General features: G+C 45.9%; 2 protein-coding genes across 4 annotated transcripts in view; one reads left to right on the top strand and one right to left on the bottom strand.

Annotated features, from left to right (window-relative positions):
* Nucleotides 1–2,485, bottom strand: part of TDRD5 (tudor domain containing 5) — a 47,783-nt gene extending 45,298 nt beyond the window's left edge. For both annotated transcript variants that reach the window (XM_019530925.1, XM_019530926.1), the window contains exon 1: nt 2,204–2,485. In XM_019530925.1, the coding sequence (XP_019386470.1) occupies nt 2,204–2,435 (232 nt within the window). In that variant the 5' untranslated portion in view covers nt 2,436–2,485. The remainder of the gene's footprint in view (nt 1–2,203) is intronic.
* Nucleotides 2,486–8,983: 6,498 nt separating this feature from the next.
* Nucleotides 8,984–21,859, top strand: NPHS2 (NPHS2, podocin). 2 transcript variants are annotated; one of them, XM_019530923.1, is made up of 8 exons: nt 8,984–9,332; nt 10,713–10,816; nt 14,263–14,335; nt 15,684–15,766; nt 17,223–17,426; nt 18,596–18,651; nt 19,366–19,444; nt 20,365–21,859. In XM_019530923.1, exons 1-8 carry the CDS (start codon nt 9,029–9,031, stop codon nt 20,635–20,637), a joined length of 1,176 nt encoding a protein of 391 aa, XP_019386468.1. In that variant the 5' UTR covers nt 8,984–9,028; the 3' UTR covers nt 20,638–21,859. The 2 variants fall into 2 exon arrangements, with proteins under 2 accessions (XP_019386468.1, XP_019386469.1); XM_019530924.1 differs by lacking the exons at nt 14,263–14,335; nt 15,684–15,766.
* The last annotated feature ends 312 nt before the right edge of the window (nt 21,860–22,171 follow it).

Raw genomic sequence — 22,171 nt, 5'->3', positions numbered from 1 at the left:
CCTTGTATATATGTCCCCCTCCATGTCCCTGGGCTGTCCCCTCACAGGCCTCATCCTCTACACCCAGGGAACTTGAGACCCAGGTTCAGCTCCCTATCCTGCCATTTGTACCCAGTGTAACCTTGGGTAAGTCACTTATTTTCCCACTTGTGGGATTCAGGGAGGAAGATGACCACCACAGGTTTCCCCAAAACACAGGAACACAGAGTTAGAGAGGGAACCTCACACAGTCATCTAGTCCAGCCCCCTGCTCAAGGCAGAAGTAACTAAACCATTCCAGGCAAGTGTCTTTCTAACCTGCTCTTGAAAATTTCCAGTGATGGAGATTCCACTTCTCTAGGTAGCCTGTTTCAATGCCTTCATAGTCAGAAAGTTCCTCCCATCTCCAACCTACATTTCCTCTGCTGCAGCTCAGGTCCACTGTGCTTAGTCCTATCCCCTATGGCCACAGAGAAAAGCCTATCTCCATCCTCTCTATAATCATCCTTCAGGTATTTGAAGACTCTTATCTAATCCCCCCATAGTCTTCTCTTCTCCAGACAAAATAACCCTAGCTCTTTCAGGCTTTCCTCAAAAGTCATGTTTTCCAAGCAGTCTGTATCTCTGCATGCAATTATTCCATCCCAAGTGCAGGACTTTGCACTTGTCCTTGTTGAATTTCATCTGGTTAACTGTAGATCAGTGGTCTCCAACCTTTTTAAGTAGGAGATCACCTTGGGCGTTTAAAAGCAACCCAAGATCTACTGTATGCCACTGCCACCCTCACCCCCTGCCCAGCAGGTAAGTCTGTGGGGAAGGAAGGGGGTGGAGCAGATCGAGACAGAGGGAGAAAAAATTATTTGGGGGTGCATCTCCCCAGCAGGTAAGTTCCACCCAGCCAGGGCCCCACTCAACTTATCCCTGCTCCTGCCTCTGCAGCACTGTCCCTCACTACAGGCCTAATCTAGCCCCTGCCCCTTCCCTCCCTCACAGACTGACCTACTGGGTTGGGGCTCGTGCATGTATACAGGCACTCGGCCCCTCCACCCCAACCTTGAATCAACTCCAGGAGGCTCTGAGATCTACCGCAAGAGACTCCGAGAGCTACTGGTGGATCAAGATCCACCGGTTGGTAACCACGGCTGTAGACCATTTTGCCAGTCTATCCAGGTCATTCAGGATCCTAGTCCTACCCTCCAGAGAACTGCAACTCTACCCAACTTGGTGTCTTCCACAAATTTGTTAAGCAGGCACTCAATCCCATCATCCAAATAAATAATGAAGGTACTAACGATACTGGACCCAGAACCAACCCTTGGGGAACTTCACTTGATACCGCCTCTCAAACTAAATATTGAGACATTGACGTCTATCTGCTGAGCACGATGATGCAACCAGTTACGTATCCACCTTACAGTACTTTGATCTAATCTGAATTTCCACATCTTGTTAATGAGAATGTCATGGGAGACTGTGTCAAAAGCTTTTCTAGAGTCACAGGACAGCGTATCCACTGCTCTCCCCTCATCCACAGAGCCTGTCACTTTATCACAGAAGGAGAACAGGTTAATCAAACATGACTTGGTTTTGGTGACTCCATACTGGCTCCTCCTGATCAACTTGTTCTCCTCTAGTACTAACTGCAGATACTAAGCTGCAATTCCACTAATGCCACTGACATCAATACTATGTCAACACAAGGGACCTGAAATAAACAACATTTTCCAACAAATACTTGGAATACGTAGGGCACTATACCTGTGTAGCAAGGCTGCTCCAACACACTACAATTACAGCGTGTTGGAGCAAACTTAATTAACTGAGTCTGCTGGAGTGTGGTAAGGTAACGTGCATCAGCAACCCTGTGCTGAAAAATGGCAATGTTTTAAAGTGCCCTTGCCGCCATATTTCAACACAGGAACACTGATACATGCAATGTTCTGGATGCCTTAATTACAGAGATTCTCAGAGCTGCTCTAATTAAAGTGCTGCCCCTTCTTCCTCCCCTCCCCCCCACCAGAGCACATGTATAAACATCCCTAGGGAAAGGCAGCCAATGCTCTCAACCCTCATCCTGCCTGTCTTTATCTACATCCTCCTGCTTTCTGGCTCTCATATCTTACACGTGTGCTACAATCACCTCAAGACACTTGAAAGAAGCTGGCTCTTTTGGGGCAAGCGTTCCCAGTCATGCTCTCCTCTCTCCCAGGAGGAGAGCACCCACCTTTCAGGACTACGTTGCCATGTCTGTAGGGGCAGATGCTGACCACATCGGGCATATCAAGGACCAGCTCCATGGGGGAGCGGAAGCCCAGCGAGCGCAGCGGGAGAGGCTTGCCCATCATCAACAGGTACTCCTGCTCCAGCTGGGCTGGGGTCAGACCCTCCTTGACAGCCATCAGCAGTGACCGCACCTCCTTCCGCAGCAACTTCATGAGGTGCTCCTGCTCCGACATGGCTGCGCTGAAGGAAAAAACAAGGCAAGGGGCAATGAGGCTCAGGGCCCGCACTCAGGCGGGGGGGGACGCGACCGCGAGTCAGGTAAGGGGCAAGCACTAAATACCACTGACCCAGAGCCCCTGCCCTGTGCCCCAGCCCCCTCATCCTCAGCCCCCTCGCGCCTCCCTCCCCACCTCCCCGCGCCGCTCCCACACGTGCCCCCGCGCCGCTCTGTGCCTGCGCACAGCGTCCGCCCAGCGGGATCATAGAGTGGGGGGCGCTTGCTGGAGTGTCCCCCTCCGCCCCTCGGGGCACGCAGTGGCCTCTAGTGGTGGGCGCCTGGCTCCGCGCTCGAGCCGCCTCTACCGAGTGAGCTTGCCGCGCGTGAGCTGGGAGCGGGGGCTGGGCAGAGCTCCCGCCTCCGTCTGTCCCGCTCCGGCGCGGCCCATGGGGCCGGACTCCGCCGGGTGACGCTGAGCGCGGCGGGCTGTAGTGGTGTAAGCATGAGGCCCCGGTCAGACGCAGGCTGGGCCCCCTGCGGCCCCAGAGCAGGCCAGCGCAGCCTTTGCTCCCGGGCAGATGGGCCGCAGCAGTGCCTAGTTGGGGCCCCTGCTCTTCAGCTCTTGAGCTAATGTTTAAAGCGGTGTACGAGGGATGGCAAAGCCGTGACCATGCAGATATTGTAGGCAGGCAGACGGGGCAAGGAGTTCCTCGGCTGCTAACACTTCTTGGACCAGCCGTATAGGCGGGCTTGAGTTAGGCAAGCTTTTGAATGCAAGACATCAAATATAAGACGCACTTCTGATGTTTAACACAGCATCAAGCTGTTGGGACCCAGCCCCATCTTACAGCAAGTTGGCCAACTCTTGCCCAGTATGACCCGCTAGAAAGATCTCCAATAAACCATCTGGGCAGGAATTAAGAGGCACTGGCAGATTGCCAGCTGATATTACTGAAAGGTTTTCCAGACAGAAGGGTATTGATTTATGGCCTTCAGGTCCCATGTGATTAAGCTGTGATCATCTCTGTTAGCCAAAACAGAGCTAGTCTGATCCTGCTGTGTGCTCAGACAAAATTGAATCTCTCGAGCCTTCTCTAATCACACTTAGATTTAAGGACTCCGTTTTAGGACTAACATAATTGAACAATGCTTAGCCCTTTACTTCCTGGAAGTGCTTAGGAAACATCATTTAACACCCAAGGGAGAGTTGTTGTTCCCCCATCATACGCATAAAGAAATAGAGACAAGTAAGGTTAAAAAAGAAATGGCACCTTTGTCACAATAAACTAAATGGTTAGCTTTTTGTGAAAAAGCTAAAACACATTCCAGCCTTGCATATTTTGCACTTCTAGAAATATTTTGTAGAACACCCACTCTACAGAACTGAAATGCAAATTGGGAGATTAATTAACTTGCCCAAGACCAAAAAAAAAAAAAAAGAGGTTGGTGATTTGAACTGGGTTAAATTTCTTGACTCCCTGACCAGTGTTCAGGTTTATGATGTTTCCTCACTCTGTGACCAGTGTTCAGGTTTATAATGTTTCCTCTCAAAGTTTGTAATGATTGTTCAATAATTTTATTTACTACCTAGTGGTTATACAATTCAGTACAATTACAAAGAATTCAAGATGTAGATTTAGAGGTTGGGAGAAGATACAGATAGAAAAACATTCCAGCACTTAGATAACCAATTCTTCTATATGTTCCAGAGGTAGCAATGTCAAAAGCAATTCAATGATTTCCCACAGGACAGAAGTAAACATGCTGCACTGTTCGGAAGTCCAAGTTCATGAGATCTACAGAGAGCAAAGCACTGTACGCAGAGCCCTGGGGAAACATCATCTAGGATGTTCATTGAGCAAAATATCAAAGTATAGAAAGGTCCAGGGCAATTGGAAGCCTTAAATATACTGTGGTACTTCTGATAAGAAATTACCTGCAGCCAGAGCAACTTAGACAAAATAAAGCTTTAGGGATGACTTACTGTTGACCTAAAATTCTAGCTGCAGTTTCAATGTAATATGATATTTTGTCTTTATTTCACACTCCTCTGTTGTGTTAACATAGCCAGTTAAGAACTGCTTCATCTGTATTTTTGTGCATATATTGTTTACACAGCACTTTGGGATGATTGAAAGCACTGTACTAATGAATTAATATATCACCGTTTCCTCCCAAACATCCGCCCTACTCCACTCACTTTGACATGAGGCCTGTTCGTTTGCTAATTCCCTGAGGCCAGTGATTTTTTCAGTAAAGACTGTAATACCATGAAGTTGATGAGGGAGCAAAGAGTTTAGAGTTCACACATGCCTGTACTATCCTGAGGTAGATGATGGCAAAGATTTCCAATAAAACAGGAATCCAAGAAAAAACAAGACCATCACTATCTTAACCCACTCCCTCCCTCCCCCAGGATACCCACCTGCTGGACAACTGCACAGCTATGCAGGTCCAAACACTCCACATACTCCGTAGGTCAATTTTGACTAATCAGAAGGGAGATTACTGCTTCAGTACACTGAGGGTTGACACTATCTTGCTGCTGAAAAATTAGTATTTGAAGCCTAGATTGGGCCTAATCACACTATTTTTATAATAGTGCTGTCCCCCATGCCTTTTTTTTTTTTTCCTCTGTTTTTTTTTGCACCAGTCCTGGAAGCACTGGAATACCAGGTCAATGCATGGAGTGGATGGAGCAAGCTCCGGTTCCACCACCCAACACCAAAAAGGATCTGCTCAATATAGACCTCCGATGGAGGACATATCACAGACAATCACCTGCCCTGGGGAGCCTGCCTGCGTGGTCATGCTGCTTCCACTGAGAAATGGAAGAGTCTCTTGTGAACTCTTTAACATTTCCAAGCCTTTGCTCCCTTTGAGCAGACTGATGGGTATGTTCTTTGGGCAATAGTGAGTTGGGGGTTGCTGCTGCACTTGTGGGATGTTACATCTTTCTTCCCATCAGCATCACTGTGGGGGCATTGATGCATGCAACTAATGTGCCTAAATTTTCTGGGCAGAAAATTCAGGCACATTAAACTGCACCCCCCCCCCAGCATGAACCTGTCAGGAGCAAATCTACTCCCAATGGGAGTTCAATCTAGGGCTGCTTCTGCTGTGCTCTGCCCCCCTGCAGCAGCCAGGGGGAGTTTCAGGTTCCCCAGGGTGCTGGTTGGGGGGTAGGGGCTGGTCCTGATCTCCACAGCTGGGAGAGCTGTCCCAGCTGCCAAGCAAGCAATTTCCCTGACCCGTCCTGATCTCCACATGGCTGGGAGGCAGTGTTCCACTGAGCCAGGACTGTTCTCCCCACCCCTTGTGGCCCCCTGCTGCCTAGGCTGATGAGCAGTTTGCTCCTGGTCCTAGTACCTATATCTCCCAGTATTAGAAAATGGCACGTTAGACTAATCTACTGCTTAATAATTGCTGCATATGTGTTGACGGTGAGTCTTTACTGTGCATTAAATGAATCTAATATCTAGTAAAGCATCTTGTATAGATGCACCCAGTGAGTGCAAAGATCAGTTCCACAGCCATTTCAATCTTCTGCCTAGACACAGTGCCTAGACTTAGTGCAACTGTTGTTTTTCTCACCCCCCACCTTCCACCTCAGTCAGCACATGTAGCATTTGGAGCTTAATCTCTTCAATACTTTAGGTCATTGCACATCACACTTCACCTTCACCTAACCCACCTCTCATCACAGAACATTAGGCACTCACAGAACTTCTAATGACACACAAAATGAGCAAACGGGGACAGACTTTTCTGCTTTGAATTATTTGTCAGCTAGTAACATTACTGGCAGTCTCCACAGGGCAATCCACCTCCCACTAGTGCCTCGAGGCAAGCCACCTGTCACTAAGACCAGCATCCATGTGCAACAGCCTCCATGAGATACTGGGGTCTATATATTGGAGAGATGGAACAGCTCTTCAGTACCCTGATATAATGGAAACCTCAGATGCTTCCAGACTGTGCTAAAGCCATTCAGTGCTTTAGTAAAGTCTGAGAACATAGTTAAGTCCCATCTGTATTACAAATCAGTGTGCACTAGGAGACTGCTGTGCTGGGACAAGGTTCCCCTAACTGACTGACTGTCATCCAAAGAACATGTCCATCAATCTGCTCAAAGGGCATGTCTATACATACACTTCAATGCGCATTAGCCTATTTTAACGTGCATTAAAGTGTCACAAAAACCATGCTCTTGTGCCAATGCACATTTAAATAGGCTAATGTGCCGCCTTCTACTACCTCACAGTGGAGGTACTAGATTTAATGCACATTACCTGAAGTACATTAATGAATGTGTAGACTCACCCAAAGTATGCAAGATATCCTGTCATTCTCCTGATACAAAGTCACCTTCAGCAAGCATTAATTTCTGCTCTCATCATGAACAGCTCTCCCATAGGGAAAAGGAATAAGGTGACAAGTGATTTGCTCTAAGCAACTTATATATATATATATATAAATAATGGACCTAAAAGAAAAACCTTACTCCTAGCCTAGGAGTCCTACGAAGGGGCAGGAACAAGCAGGAATCTAACATCCTATTTGCACCAGCTTTCCTTGTTTGACAAGGATAGTGGGATATTTCTAGCATGTCTCTCCATCTCCAGGGCAAGAGATATTCAGTTATAAATAAGTGGAAGGCATTAAGACAACACGGGCACAGGCTTACAGCAACTGGGAGAGGAACAGTCAGTTTGGTAAACTCTAGGTGGGAAAGATGCCTTTGGAGAAGGAGACTTTTTGTATATATAAACCACTTGGGTTAACGTTATTGTAAGAGATATAAACATTGAAGCTGCTCATTTCTTTATAGGATTTGTTTATCTTTCAGTAGAATAAAGATTCATTCTAATAGCGTTTATAATAAGATGCTTTTTTTTGTATAATCATTGACTTGAGCCTCTCACACAAACAGATGTTTACAACATCTTATATATGCATTAAACAAAGTAATACCTGAGTCTATAAATTGCCTTTTTGGAACATTAAACGTATAACCAAAACTAATAATAAAGCAGACTCCATTGTAAAGAGAATTACAAATAATCAGTTTGCCCTCCAATGAAAGTGTGCCGCTCCCCCCTCAACCTTGCGCAGCTGAAACACGACAGCTATTTAACAGCACATATCAACACAATGCTATAGTAGGTGACAGAAAATGAAAAGAAACAATTGAAATTACAGAAGGGAACAGTTGTGAAACATGAGGTAGAACCACAGAAAGAGGGGAGAGAATCTCAGCAATAAAGAAACTGAAGCTGCAGAGAAGAACTCAGAAAATGTGTTTCATTCAAGTTCAGGAAGCCCAAAGCAAACAAACAGCACTCAGGGTTTGATGTTAAACACAGAGCTATGGACCTCTCCTTCAAAAAAAAAAAGAGCCTCTGTGGACTTTCCCTATTTCCTGAGCTAACCACTGATTAAAACCTGTAGGCAACTGGTAGGGGTCCATGGGGGTGCACATGCCCTCCCAACACTGATGCTGTTGGAAGAGCTGATGCCTCCCCGACAGGGCCGCCACTATTGGCAACTTCTGCAGGTGCCCCGCCAGATTCAGGAGGCATCAGTCACATGTTAAAACCCATTTCTACCAGCCCTAGCTTTGAGCCACCAAGCCCCTTCAACATCATTCAACGTAACCACTTTAGTGGCCATTATATTGAAGGATGTTTCTTTCAAAGAGCTGCCAGACTTGTGCGATTCATGAACCTCCATACCCCAGCAGTGCTACGTGTACTGAAACACTGATGAGTTAAGCATGGTTAAGATTCTGCAGTTTAAAGACCAGTCTTAAAGGCCCCAATCCTGTATTAGGCTCTCTGACCCAAGTCCACATGGAGCTACATTGATTTCCATGGGTTTCCTGGATTACGGCTCTATTCAGTGGCTCATCGATGAACCAGGACCTCATGACCTTACTTAAATTTAAAAAGGACTGTAACTTAAATTCTCATGAGAAGAATCTCATGTAGTGAGCCTCCTCCCCTACCAGAAAACCAAACAGAAATTAATAGGGAGCAGCACTAAACAATTTTCACATCACACACCAATCCCTGACAAGGACCCAGTTTTCTAAGTGTTGTAAATAAACCCATGGTTTAGCTAGGGCAGCTGTTTTCAGTAGAAAAGGTTTCTGACTTTTCACCTCAGCTCAGGGTGTCAGCTATCCTAGGAAACCCTCACAGGCTGGAGAGGCCTCCAGAAACAGGTAACTAATTCTTCAAGCAGGGATTTTGCGGACCAAACTACTGGAGCATATTTTTTTCATTTTTTGCCAAAGTCACACAAGCACATACAGAACCTCACATCCTGAAATCCATCCTGTCCAGACATTTGACTGGGGAGGGCTACACAGCTCCCTGAAAAAAGGGCTGAATACACGTGGGATTGAAAGACACTTGCTGGAAAACAGCTTGCTTGTCTCACTGTCCAACAAATCTAACAAGCCCATAAAAAGCTTCATGCTTCATGATCCTCCTCCGGCCTGTCACCTCCCTTCTTCCCATACCCCCACCTTCTCTTCTGGCCACAATAAATTCCAGGCACCAGCCACCCTACTTCCAGTGCAAAGACAATCTTCCTAAAAGCTGCATGCTTCCCAACAGAAGGATGGAAAAAAGGTCTCGAAGCTCCTCCAATGAGTCTCACAAAAGAAGCAAAGAGTCCCCAGCTATGCATGGCAAAAGGGACAAGATGGAAAGCAGCAGAGAAGCCAGTAGAGAAAGAGGGGGGTCCAAAAGAGGGAAAGCAAAGGAGACCAGGAAGGAAGACCAGAGCACTGCGGGGGCATCCAACAGAGTTCAGTCTTCCACAGTGGTGGATGTGGATGAGGTGGTGTCTTTTGATGACGAAATGGAGGTGCTGGCACTGCTGGAGAGTGAGCGACAAGAGGAAGGTATGGGTGGCAGGGGCTTGGGAGGGCAAGCACTGGCTCTTTGGAAGCTGGACTGCTTGGAGCAGGGCACTGGCGTCTGATTTTACCCTGACCCTTGCATAGTCCTTTCTACCACCTCCAAGTGAGAGCAAAGTGAGTGAGACCCCACACTGCACAGGTATAAATGATTACCCAAGGCACAGCACACCAGAGAATCAACTCCCCCCAGGGCAGAAAAGTGCAATACCCAATGCACTTTTGGAAACCTGTTTCTGCTTTTATCAAGGCTGACCTCTTAGATAAAGCACTAAACTAAGAGCACAGCTTTCAGTTTCATTATGCTCTACTTCCACAATTATGCATCTGATTCTATTGCCCATCAACACTTAGAGGGGCCGGGGACTGTTTACCATCACTTAGATCAGTGGTTCAAAACTTGTCTGGTCACAACTGCACTGAGAATGGAGAGGATATAGTGCAACTCCATATATGCAGTTACTGCTGTTCATGTTCCTGCAGTTAACAAGAGATGGAGATTTACTGCTCCTCTGCTGCTCTGCAGTAACTGAGCCCATACTTACAACTGCTCCACAGTGGGTGCGTCTATACAAGATACTTACTGTGCAGTAGCCTAATAACACTGTGCAGTACTGAGCTGGTCAAGAAAATGTGTTACTACGCTACTGCAGTGTTGTTAGGCTACTGCACAGTAAGCATCACAAAAAACTTGTGCGCTGGTGCTACTGCATATTTAGTTAGCACCTCATTAAGCAAGTTAAGCTAAATGCACAATTAAATACTGCACATTAATGAACATGTAGACACACGCAGTGGGCACATGTAAACATTCATTAATGAGCTGCAATTACAGTGCATTACTTTTAGCACCCATGATAACAGGTACTAACTTAATGAACTGTAATCAGAGCTACTGTACATTAGCACAGATAAACACTTTTTATGTGATGTTAATGCACATCAGACTAAATCTGCTATACATTAGCATGGTTTTTGCCAGCCACGCTAATGCACAGTAGAGGTTGGCATAATCTACCCTTGGAAAACAAGATTAGCTGAAAGTTCCTTCTTTGCTGTCAGTCTTGTAATGATTTCTAACTATTATTTAAAAGATCTTGGCTCCATAGTGCAGTTGGGTTCCCCATGGTATATCAAGAAATTGTAGGGAGATGCAAGCACCAGCAGTCCAAGAACTGACCATATTTAAACCTTTTTGTGTGAGGCCCAATGTTGACTCTGGGCAAATTTAGGTGAACGCCCTCTGACTAGCTCATAGTAGGTATTGATGACCTAAGGGGAGTTAATTTTCTGACTGTGCAAACAAATCTTAGTATAGATAGAAACAGTCACCTGCTAATGCATTTGCTCTTTATTTTTCTGTAGGTATAAAGTCTTCAGGTCTCGGTATCTGTGAGTGGCTGCTTACCATCCTATCCCTTCTCTTCATCATCATGACCTTCCCCATCTCCATCTGGTTTTGCATGAAGGTAAGACTAGTCAGGGAGACGTGCAATTTTGTTGACTTAGAATGCAGAAGGCAGGGTAGATTTTCACCTTTATAGACAAACTAAATCAGAGATATATAGCATAAGCTTTCGTAAGCAGAGGGCTTGTTTCTCCAGATGCCATGAAGGGACTGTAGGAAACAGAGCTTTTAAATAGAAAGCAGTGATTAGAATACAAAGAGTAGGGAAGGGGGGAGGTAAAAGAAGGGGGCTTAGTGTGCATCAGGGCTGTAAATCAGTTGTCTCAGTGGGACAGGTACTTAATGTTAAACATGTAATAAGTGCTTTTCTGGCCTAGGGCCTGCCAACTTATGTAGGATCCTTGTATTATTTTGGCTAATCACACATCATCTTTTATTAGATTAGAGGGCAGGTCAGGTGTCTTGGACAAATTCCAATTAAGGCAATTCCACATTGCCTATTTAATATTCCCCAAGCTGGTTGTAGGGTGTTCCTTTCCTTCTGTTAATACACTATGATATAGGGTGGCTATGCACCATTAAACATTTGCTATGTTCCATCTCAGAGATGGCAACAATACAGCAACAGGTGAAATGATTTCTGTATTACAGCTTTTAAAATTACAAGTCTTGGTAAATATGAGGCCTTTTGATATACAATACAACCACATTATCATAAATCCCATCTATAACCAACTCCTGCTTTTAACAATCCAAAAGCAGGAACCAATTTTTTCATTGTTATCCTGCAGCAAATAGACTAATCCTATTATAGCGAACACCCTCTTTAAATTAACTTTTCTCCTGATCCTGTGGTGATTCCTTATAAGAAAACTGTACTGATCTGAAACCATTTAGTCATCGCCATTATATAGATCACATGAAAAGCTTACTTAAAAGGACATTTGAAGCTTACAAAGTCAAGCAGCTAAGAAACGCCACTGTAATCATGCCCTGTGTGTAGTCTTCTTCTTCCCATTTTCATCCTTGGTTCTCACTATCAGTTTCTTTGCCCAGCCAGTCCCAGTTTCCTCTACCCTGCCTCCAAGCTCTTGTTCTCAGCCTTTCCCCCTTCCCTTTCTTTTCCCAGTCTATACATCTTGAGACCTACTGCATCTAATGGTCATAAATGGTCAATTTTCAGGATGGACAGAAGTAAATAACAGGGTTCCCCTGGGATCTGTGATGGAACCAGTGCTGTTTAACATATTTATAAATGAGCTAGAAAAGAGAGTTAGTAGCAAGGTGGCCAAATTTGCAGATAAAAAATTATTCAAGGTGGGAAAGTCCAAGGCAGATGAAATTCAGTGTAGATACATGTAATGTTATGCACTCAGGCAAAAATAACCCAAACTGTACCGTCACTGTGATGGACTCTACATTAGCTATTACCACACAGGTTAGGAGATCTGGGAGTCATTGTGGACAGTTCATTAAAAAACACCAGTTCAGTGCTCAGCAGATGTCAAAAAGGCAAACAAAATGTTAGGGGTTGTTATGAAGGGAATTGTAAATAAAACTAAAAGTATCATCATGCCCCTTTATAAAAACATGGTGTGTCCACACTTCAAATACTGTGTCCAGTTCTAGTCCCCACACCTCAAAAAAGATGCAGAAAAACCTAGAGAAGAGCAACAAGGATGACTGGCAGTATGGAGGGCCTTCCATGTGAGGAGAGACTAAAGAGGCTAGGCCTATTCAGTTTAGAAAAGGAACGCTTGAAGGGGGACATGATAAAGGTTTACAAAATACTAAATGGAAAAGAGAAAGTAAATATGGATTTATTATTTACTATCTCTAAAAATACAAAAATTAGGGGTCACAAAATTAAACTAGTAGGTAGTAAGTTTAAAACTAACAAAAGGAAGTTCTTTTTCACACAGCATATAATTAAAGTCTGGAACTCATGGCCACAAGACATTGTGGAAGCTGACAGTTTAACCAGACTCAAAAAGGGATTGGACAAATTATTGTACAGTAGGGACATCAGTAGCTATTGAGTATGGGAATTAGGGATACAGCCTTTAAATTAAAACTTCCTAGACCATAAATGCTGGCAGCTGCAAGTCAGAGAGGAACAGTGGAAAAAAACCCTGGTCATACCCAGTTCACATTTCTTTACAGCATCCACTCTCTGCTCCTGTACGACACAGGATGCTGAGCAAGATGGACCTTATGGTCTGACCCAGTAAATGACAATTCTTATATTCTCCTCCACATTGTCTGGATCTGGTGGTGACCATGAATACAGGTGAGACAGGTTCATGGCTTTCTGTTCCAATACCAGGATATGGCCTAGGGCTGTAATTTCAGGGGGAAGTCCTACTGAGTCCCAGCAAATACTCTAGAGAATTTAGTGATGAACTGCAACAAGTCTACTGAGCATATGTAAACTACAGTGTTTTGTCAAAGGCTTATATGTTGGCCAAAAAATTGCTCAGATTTTCACAGAAACAACAAAAGGCATGTCCATGGCCTCTGACATACATTATTAAATTAAAGGCATCATGACATCTGATGTGCAGTCCCAACAATCATGCTTCCCTGCCATGCCACATATATACTTGATTGGAGCTCCCAGCCAGGGGAGCATGAGGAATATGCTGGTGGGCATTCCCAGCCAGGGAAGCCCATCAGAGCAGAGGGCTTCATGAGCTCCTCCAGCTGGGAGCACCCATCAGCCTCTGGAGCATATGGGAATCATGCAAGGTGTGCTTGAGAGGCTGCGAGCATAGGCTACTCATTCAATTAAAGGCATGATACGAATCAGCCACAAAGCTATTACACATATTTTGTGTAATAATTTTGTGACTTATTCCTCACTGTATCAGTTGAATGAATGTGTGGCTAAGTAATTACTTAAGATCTAATTAACCTGTTAATCACATCTTAAGTATAATGTCCATTAGTGTCCTATGACACCCCTTGTAAACTTTAAAGTCTGCTACAAAGTGTTACAGACCTGAAACTATAAAAAAGGCTCAGAAGAATTTATCATGTGCCAATCAATGCAGTTTTCTTTAGCCTCACTTTCAGAAACAGCTTCACTGTTTTTGCTGAAATCTGTCCAAGAAACCTTCAAAGGAGGCACACACCCGGCATGAAAGAGCTCAAGTTTCAGCATTGAAGCAATTTGGTCTTATCTTGGAAAATGTTCTGCAATATTTATAATAGGTTGGTATAATCTGCCGCCGGTTAGAATCACAAAGGACAGTATTTCTTCTCGAGTCCAGCCATTCTCTCACACAAATGGGAGTATAGTCCTTAGTTGGCTATAAAATCTTTGAGTCAGATTTTCAGCTGTAGTAAATAGGTGACCTGAATTCACCAGTTTACACCAGCTAAATCTAGTCTGCATAGGATTTGCCTTGGATGGTTGTTTCCCCCAAAACCATTGTTTCCTTCTCAACAGCCCTGCTGTCTCTTGCCCTCCCTTTCCAATTCCAGCCTCCGTGTCTCCCACTGCAGGTTGTGCAGGAGTACGAGAGAGCCATTGTGTTCCGATTTGGACGTCTCATTCCTGGAAGAGCCAGAGGGCCTGGTAAGCAGTTTGTTCAACCCTCAATTTCACTAGCCTCAAAATGGGTTGGACTCGATCCCAGATCTGTCACCCACTGTCCCTGCTGTTCAGAAGGAATCCTCACACCCGTTTCACACAAATCTGATGTGTTCTTTTCCTCCTCCCTGTTCCACAGATAGGGGTCCACCATGATCTTATCCCAACAGATCTGAGCTGGGGTCATTCTTTCCCTCTCCCCAGTGACCTTATCCATCTCCTACCTCTCCAACCCTGAGGACTTTGGCACTCTCCCCTCTCTCACAGCATCTGCTAGTGGCTAGCAACGTGGGTATTGCTTTTTGTTTCTATCCTTGACAGGCAGCTCTCTCCACAACTGGTTCTTCAGGGAGTTCACATGGGCTAGAGGGTGCTGAGTCAGACATGTGGGTGGGAGACTCAGGAAACCCATAGCTTACTTGACAGTGCCCCCTGCTAGCTGCTCCCTCACCTCACTCATCTCTCTGTGCAGGCAGGGGAAGGCCTGGCTTTAATGTCTCTTTTTGGCTCCTTCCCCTGGTGAGGGCAGCTCCCTTAAACCTCAAGGCCTTAAACCTCAAGGCCTCCAAACCTTACTGAATCTGTGGGCTTAGGACTCATGGCAATTTATTTTTTCTCTTTTGATCTCTTCACACCCTTCACCAGTTCTGAAACCCATTAACAGTGGAAAAATAGCCTCTTCCCACATACTGGGTTGGGGTTGTTTCCCTCTTCTTCTCATCTGCAGGGTCTAAATAGGCCCAATAACCATTCTGTCCCATGCACCATTGTATCTCTCTGCTCCTTCAGCCTGTCCCATCTATGCACATTCTATGTAAGCCTAAGTAGCCTTGAACAGGGAACCCAGGGTACAGACATTTTTGGATGCCCCCACTTCTATGACGCCAGGCAGAGGTTTCAGTCAGGACCCTCTCCAAACATCCCATTTCTCCAAGAATGCTCAGGACTGAATCCTGAACTATATGATGCAGCTCAGGCCCATCTCAGTCCAAGGACATGTGTTCATCTGTGAAACGTGAGTGCAATGCATTGAGAGAAGGGGAGACTGAAACGGGGGAGGGAGTAACAGAATCCATTACACTGGATGTCCAGGAGAATCTCTCTGGTTATGATGTTGCAGCCCCATCTGTCAGAAAGAATTTATTCTTCTCACACACATCTGGATAGGCATCCTAATGTTGGAGAGACTGTATCTCCAGCAAGCACATACACAAGTTCCTTCCTTCGGTTCTGTCTGGCATGGCCCCATACTTGCTGCTCTCAGAATCAAGAAGTAGAATTCTTCTGTGGCATCCATAGTCACCATCTCCTGCCCTGTCTCTTCCTCACACAGGCCTCTTCTTCTTCCTTCCCTGTCTGGATACATACCACAAGGTAGACCTTCGCCTCAGAACCTTAGAGATCCCCTTCCATGAGGTAAGAACTCCCGCACCACATGTTCCCTTGCTTCATTATCATTACTTATCCTTACAACTAGTCCAATCTGATTGTCCCTCCAATGAAAAAGGTGACAGAAAACACTACTTCTACCTGAGAGAAGGGCTTTAAACCAAAATTAATTGTAGCTAGTAGCTAGACTTGGTCATTCTGCCCTCATGCAATAGAAGGAACTCATGCTTAGATACTGCCTTCGATCCTAAGGTGAAGGACACCAATTTATTGGCACTAGCATACTGCTCAGTGTTGCTGGCTCTTGTGATTTTATCATAAATCTCATTATATTTGGTGTCCTCTTTGGAAGTCTCCGCTCCTGAAGTCATGAGAATGTACAAGAACCTTGTTCTTTTTTATGGAGATTAGGTTCTTTGCCTTCCCAATTGCATGGTCAAGCATGAAAATGTGACCAAAAGAGCACCCTAAAAACTCCAAAACAAGAGGTTAAAAACAGTACCGTTAGGGCCTCATTATTCAGGAAGGCTGCCTAACATGAGCTATACTACCCTGCTGCATAGCAGATAGGAGGGAGAGAGGCAGTGGTGGCTCTGGCTGAAGAGCACGGTCCCCATTCCCACCAGACGTATGCCAGGGTCTTTGATATCCCTGCAGAGTCGACAACAATACAATTCTTTTGCATCTCTTTGGAAGGATCCTCACAGAGGTGAATTAAGTCCACTTTACTCTTGGAAGGGCAAAGGACTGAGCATCTGCCATTGCAGTGGTCCAGGTATACACAAGCCTGTAGGGAGCTACCCCCTTCATAAGACCTGTGTTTTATTTTCTGTTTTTGACTTCCTTTCTCTGTGCTGCTGCATCATTGATGTCTATTACTCTTTGCATCACAAGATCATCTCAGACCTCCAATGGGAAGTACTAAATCACAGTGCAGTAACAACATTGCCATAGTGATATGAGTAAATACACCCACTAAGAACCCAAGACTAAGCTCCTTTAAGCAGTGACCTCCCCAGGACATACTAAAGGCAACTGTAAATAATGATTAACAACATTGTTTTGGGCCCTTTGCACACACAACAGGAGACAGGCCCTGCCCCAGCCTGCTTATAATCAAAGCAAACTAGGCTGACAAAGCAGAGGAGGGGGAAGAGAGGCATAGAGAAGGAAAATGTTACACAGAAGGTCAGCGGCAGAGCCAAAAATGGCATTTGGCAGACGGACAAAGGATGGCAGAATGACATCAGTTCTCATCTGTAATGGGGGCAGTTAAAATGCAGAGATTAAGGGTTCTGCATAAGGTTGAAATGACCAGAGGCAGAGCCATGATATAAATCTGTGATAAGTGTAAGCCTCTTCTGGGCCATAGCCTACTGCTTTAACCACAAAGCCATTTTTCACTTTCCCAAGTGTCCCTAACCCTTCTGTGCAATTCAAGCCATCAGAACGCACCCCATTTCCCAAAATCTTTTCTGTCTAGGTGGTGACCAAAGATATGGTTACATTGGAAATAGATGCCATCTGTTTCTACCGCATAGAAAACGCTTCTCTCCTCCTAACCACTCTGGTCAACATCTCCAGTACTGTCCAGCTGCTGGTACAGACAACCATGAAGCGCTTGCTGGCACATCGGTCCTTCACTGAACTCCTCCTGGAGAAGAAGAGCACTGGTCAGGAAATAAAGGTAAAGGTATTTCCACATGGAGGTGGGCATGGCCACAGCATTGGGATAGGGTACCACAGCTTTCTTTCAACCCATGGCTAATCAGGGCTTGGTGGAAAGGCCTCTAAGGGTCACCCAGACAAGCATCCACTTGCAGTATGGAACACTGCAAACCCATCTGCAGCACCACATGCCGCACACACTGCACATGCAGGTGTTCCCTACACTGCTAATTTGACTGAATATAGGCAGTGTCCAAAAAACCCAGTGTCCAAAAAAAAACCCACACCAAAAAAAAAAAAGAAAGGGGGGGTGTACATGGTGGCAGCATGTGCTTCCTGAAACAGGAACCTGGCTGACTGGAGCCATGCTCTGGCTGCCAGCCAGGCTCCCTGCTGCTGGATTACCACCTGGGACAACATGCTGCATGCCAGAGCACACATGCATGGGCATTTCCTGTGGACAAGTAGTAGCAGCACAATTGCTGCTGCTGCTTGTCCCTGAGGACACATTCCTGCTCATAGGGATGCACCTTAAGCAGCCCACAGTGATCCACCCAGTGGACCTGTTGGCAGGATCACACGCTGTGTTCAATAAAGGGCAATGGATAATACCAAGTCCTGTTTTCCAAGGAACCCAAGAGTGCTTTGGCAAAAAATGGAATCACTCTCAGGCATTGGTCTCAGAGGGCAAGTGAGAAATCAATGGAATGAAGTTGGTGGAAAACCAGCTTCTGAGAAGGGCATTGGGGAGCAATGAATAGAAGACAAGATGAGCCATGTAGACTAAAGTGAAACAGCTGGAGACAGATTCAGATCTATTGTATATGGGTGCCACACCACTGACTTCAGAGTTGGTTCCCTTGTCTTCTGTTGAGGGCGTACAGGTTCTCTAGAAGCAAGTCCTCCTGAGCACAAAATAGGACATAATAATTAGGGGAAGTACTTTGTCGTTTATCCTTCTGCCCTGTCCTCTAAAGGGATCTCTCTAAGTGCCTCTTCCTTCACAGAAGCCAGCTGTATTATTGCACATGCCTTGCTGTAATATGAACAAGTAGCTGTGAATACTTTTGTACCAGATACATGCATTCAGCACTTCTCCAGACAGTACATCACATGGAACCATATCACCTGTCTGAGTTGTCTGTAAGCTCTATGCTGCCTATACTCAATCAGTCTTCATCTTTACAGGTAGCTTTGGATGCAGTCACATGTCGCTGGGGGATCAAGTTGGAGAGAACAGAAATGTAGGTAGGACACATATGAAGCAGAGACACAGCAGGGTAAAGAAATTTGCTGTTGCCCCTTTGCAAATTTCACTCTCTCTTGACTGCCAACTTCTGCTCTTCTTACAGCTTGGCACCTGAAGATCTATCTAAGTGTATCCCCTGCAGCAGCCAGACCCCACTGCTAGCCCACATGCTTTTTCTACAGTACTCTGCAGCTGCATCCAGCTTTCAGAGGAAAATATTACATGCAGAGCTTCAAATTTGCACAAACCCTGTGCTTTGCAGTTATGGCATTTGGAACTAGATCCACAGCTGGAGCAAATCAGCACAGCACCACCAATGTCATCACAGGGACACTGGTTGGCACCAGCTGAAGATCTGGCCCTCTTATTTACTATTCACATTTCCCATCCTATTTTCAAAGTAGAAAAATATTCCCTGGCAGACAAAGAGCCTTCCAATCCAACTGATAAGCAGTCACTGGTAAAGCTCCCAGTGATTTCAGTGCTGGCTAAACTGGGCCCAGCTGTATAGGAGATGGGCTGAGAAGGCTACAAATCTAAATCACAAGGGATATTAGCAAACTGCCTCAGCTCAGATAGAACATAGCTGCAGCTTGATACCTTCTAATGAGCCACTACAAACCCCACCATCTTCATGCATCCAAGTTCCTGCCACTAAGTAGAGATGCAGAATACCAGGGCCCAGGTAACTTCTCTCTTCCCCCTACAGCAATCATGTGCGGCTGCCAGCTGAACTCCAGCAGTCCTTGGCAGCAGAAGCAGAGGCTGAGAGACACGCCAAAGTACGGGTAAGACAACAGAGTGCTTCCTGTTTTCATGCAGTATAACATTCAGTCTTTCCCAGAACAGCCCTCACTGCTGCTTGAGTGACAATGGCACAGGAAGCCATGTTCCAGGCACAGAGCCTGCCTTAGGCAGACTGGATATACCACAGGGAGAGCCCTTCTCCCAAGCTGGGAATTGGCTGTTCCATCCTTTGGTTCTCCTGTAAACCCTGCCCACTTGTGAAACCTTCTCCAACCTCCCCTTAGAGAGATCTAACCCACAGGATGGGAAATTCTAATTTAAAGAACAGCATAGGAAGAATTTAGTTACAGGTGGGACAATTATCCTGTTGCAGTCCCAGCCATGGTCACTGTGGAGAGGAGATTGAACTCTGGCCCTAGAAGAGCCAATGACTCCCCCCTATCCCACCATCCTTCTGCAGAAGGTGCTGTAAGGAACATTACAAGAGCCCTCACCATGGAGAAACCCAGAAATGCTCCTGCCTCAACTGCTTCCATTAAAGGTGTGTCTGCACTGCCTCTATGCTGAACTCAGGACCCCCACCAAGAAGACTGACTACCACTCATTCCTGCTTTACACACTTCTTCTGCTTTACACACTTCTTCTGCAAGAAATGAGGCAATGTAGCCACCTTAGAGGAGACAAGAGAGCATGCCAACCCTACTCTTAGGCTCTCCCAGGTACAGACTGTTCAGAAGCTCTGAGGTGGTCACTTTGTACCTGGTTTCTGCTGCGTGAAGCAGGAGTGGGTGGGTGAGACATACTTCTTGGTGATGTTCCCAGGCTTGGCACAGAAGCAGCATAGACAAGCCCTAAGACTCCCTAAGAAACACTATCAAACAGCATCCTCCCAGCTACCACCATCCCCTGGGGCTAGCCTAGCGACTGCCGATAAAAGCCCCTTTCATTCCCTGTGCTGTAGGTGATAGCTGCTGAGGGAGAAAAGGCTGCCTCTGAATCCCTGAGGATGGCAGCTGAAATCCTGTCCAGTACCCCAGCTGCAGCTCAGCTCCGCTACCTCCACACGCTGCAAGCCCTAACTACAGAGAGGCCATCCACTGTTGTGCTGCCTTTGCCCTTTGACCTGATGAATCTTGGGTCCGCAGCCAGCCACAGATGCACAGCCAGCCTTTCTGATAACACTGCAAACCACCCAGAGCCTCAGGAGGACAAGAAGGACTCCCCCATGCTGTAGAGCCTTCCTGGAAAAAGCTGGAGCTCAAGTGGGGCTGCTGCACCTGTAGCCATGTTACAGTCACTCACAAGAGCAATGAACTGCCTGCCTCCATGTCGGTATAAACTGTGGTAGCGCTGGGACAGAACGCACACAAGGGCTTGTAATACAAAGTATGTTAGACAGAAGAGGACTTAAGTTTGCTTGGAAAAAGTATTCCAGATCTTAAGTGTGCAGGGGATGGGGCTGGAGCTGCAGGAGCAGGTATGGCAGGTCTGAACCTTCCCATTTTATTTCTTCTATCACCAAGCCACAGTGAGCAGTGAGAGAATGGTATTTTATCCCCACACAAGCTTGACCCCTAGGGACAGGTCTATTTTTCCATGGATGTTGGGTGGAAAGAGAAACTAGCATTTATTTTGAAAAGCCCCTAATATCTAATGTTCATTTCCCAACCTTTGTGGTAAGAGCCATGGGGAATACTTTTCCCTGCAAAAGCCAGGTGCCTGGGATAAGCCAAGGCATAAACTGACACCCTGTACAATACATCCAGCAGGACCGTTGGTTTTCACAAAGTTCCATACCCCCATCCAGCTCTGGGGAGTTTCTTGCTGTATCACTCATTGTCTGTGAGGCAGCTTTTTGAACTGGCAGTGAGAGCTGTGCAGTGCAAGTATGACTGAACTGGGAAGTGGAGCTGGAGCAAGAATTGTGGGACGCTCGTAGGCATCTCCTGGCCCTTCCCAGCCCCACCTAGTTCAGACTCCATTTGTTGTGTTCTAGGATGATGTGTCAAAATATAGAACATAGTTGGTCCAGGGACAGCAAATGAATAGTGTCATGGAAATAAACATTTGGGAACTTGCTCTTTGTGTTAATTAGCTCAGGGCACATCTACTTGATCAATTGCCAAAGGCTTGTGTGGGAAGCACACAAGGACATGCCGGTACTCCTGCTGGTTCAGGGATGGATGTAGAGCATGGCTATAGAGGGGGGCTCCCAGCCTGGAACCAAGCTGTCATATCCCAGCCAAGCTGTACTGCTGTCCCAGTGGGAGTTACCTAAAGGACCCAACAGACCTGTGTCCTTGATGACAGGCTGGAGACAGCTCAGTTTCCTGACCCTCCCCACAACACACACAGACACAGGGTGGTCTTGGAGACTTTTAACTTCACAGTCTTGTGTGTGAATGGAACAAATCAGAGGATGCAGAGCGTCAGAGAAAGAAAAGTGTGGCAAAGAAGGGGATGAATAATTAGAGTAGGGTAGAGAAAGGAGTGGGGTTGGGGTATGGTGAAGAGATGTACTGGAGGTGTGCAGTTCAGAAAAAGAAAAGGAGTGATAGAGATGCAGGGGTAGGGAAAAGGAAGAAATGAAGGAGCAATAGGGGCAAATGTGGATTGGAGAGCTACAGGATAGGATAAAAGAAGAGCAAAACAGGCAAAGTGGGGACAAAGGAAGGAGCTGAGGAAGGGCAGGGCCTGGGCTGCAGGAAGGGGTGAAAATCATAGAATCATAAAAAAAGAGAACTCAAAGGGACCTCCAGAGATCTAGC

The sequence above is a fragment of the Crocodylus porosus genome, unplaced genomic scaffold, assembly GCF_001723895.1.
Source record: "Crocodylus porosus isolate Cpor-Errol unplaced genomic scaffold, CroPor_comp1, whole genome shotgun sequence".
In the NCBI taxonomy this organism is placed as follows: Eukaryota; Metazoa; Chordata; order Crocodylia; family Crocodylidae; genus Crocodylus; species Crocodylus porosus.
This window is presented reverse-complemented; position numbering and strand designations above follow the sequence as displayed.

Coding starts and splice junctions, on each gene's coding strand:
- NPHS2 (XM_019530923.1), top strand. CDS start 9,029: ATGCTTCCCAACAGAAGGATGGAAAAAAGGTCTCGAAGCTCCTCCAAT. Junction 15,767..17,222: donor TAGAGATCCCCTTCCATGAG/GTAAGAACTCCC, acceptor TTTTCTGTCTAG/GTGGTGACCAAAGATATGGT. Junction 19,445..20,364: donor AGAGACACGCCAAAGTACGG/GTAAGACAACAG, acceptor CCTGTGCTGTAG/GTGATAGCTGCTGAGGGAGA.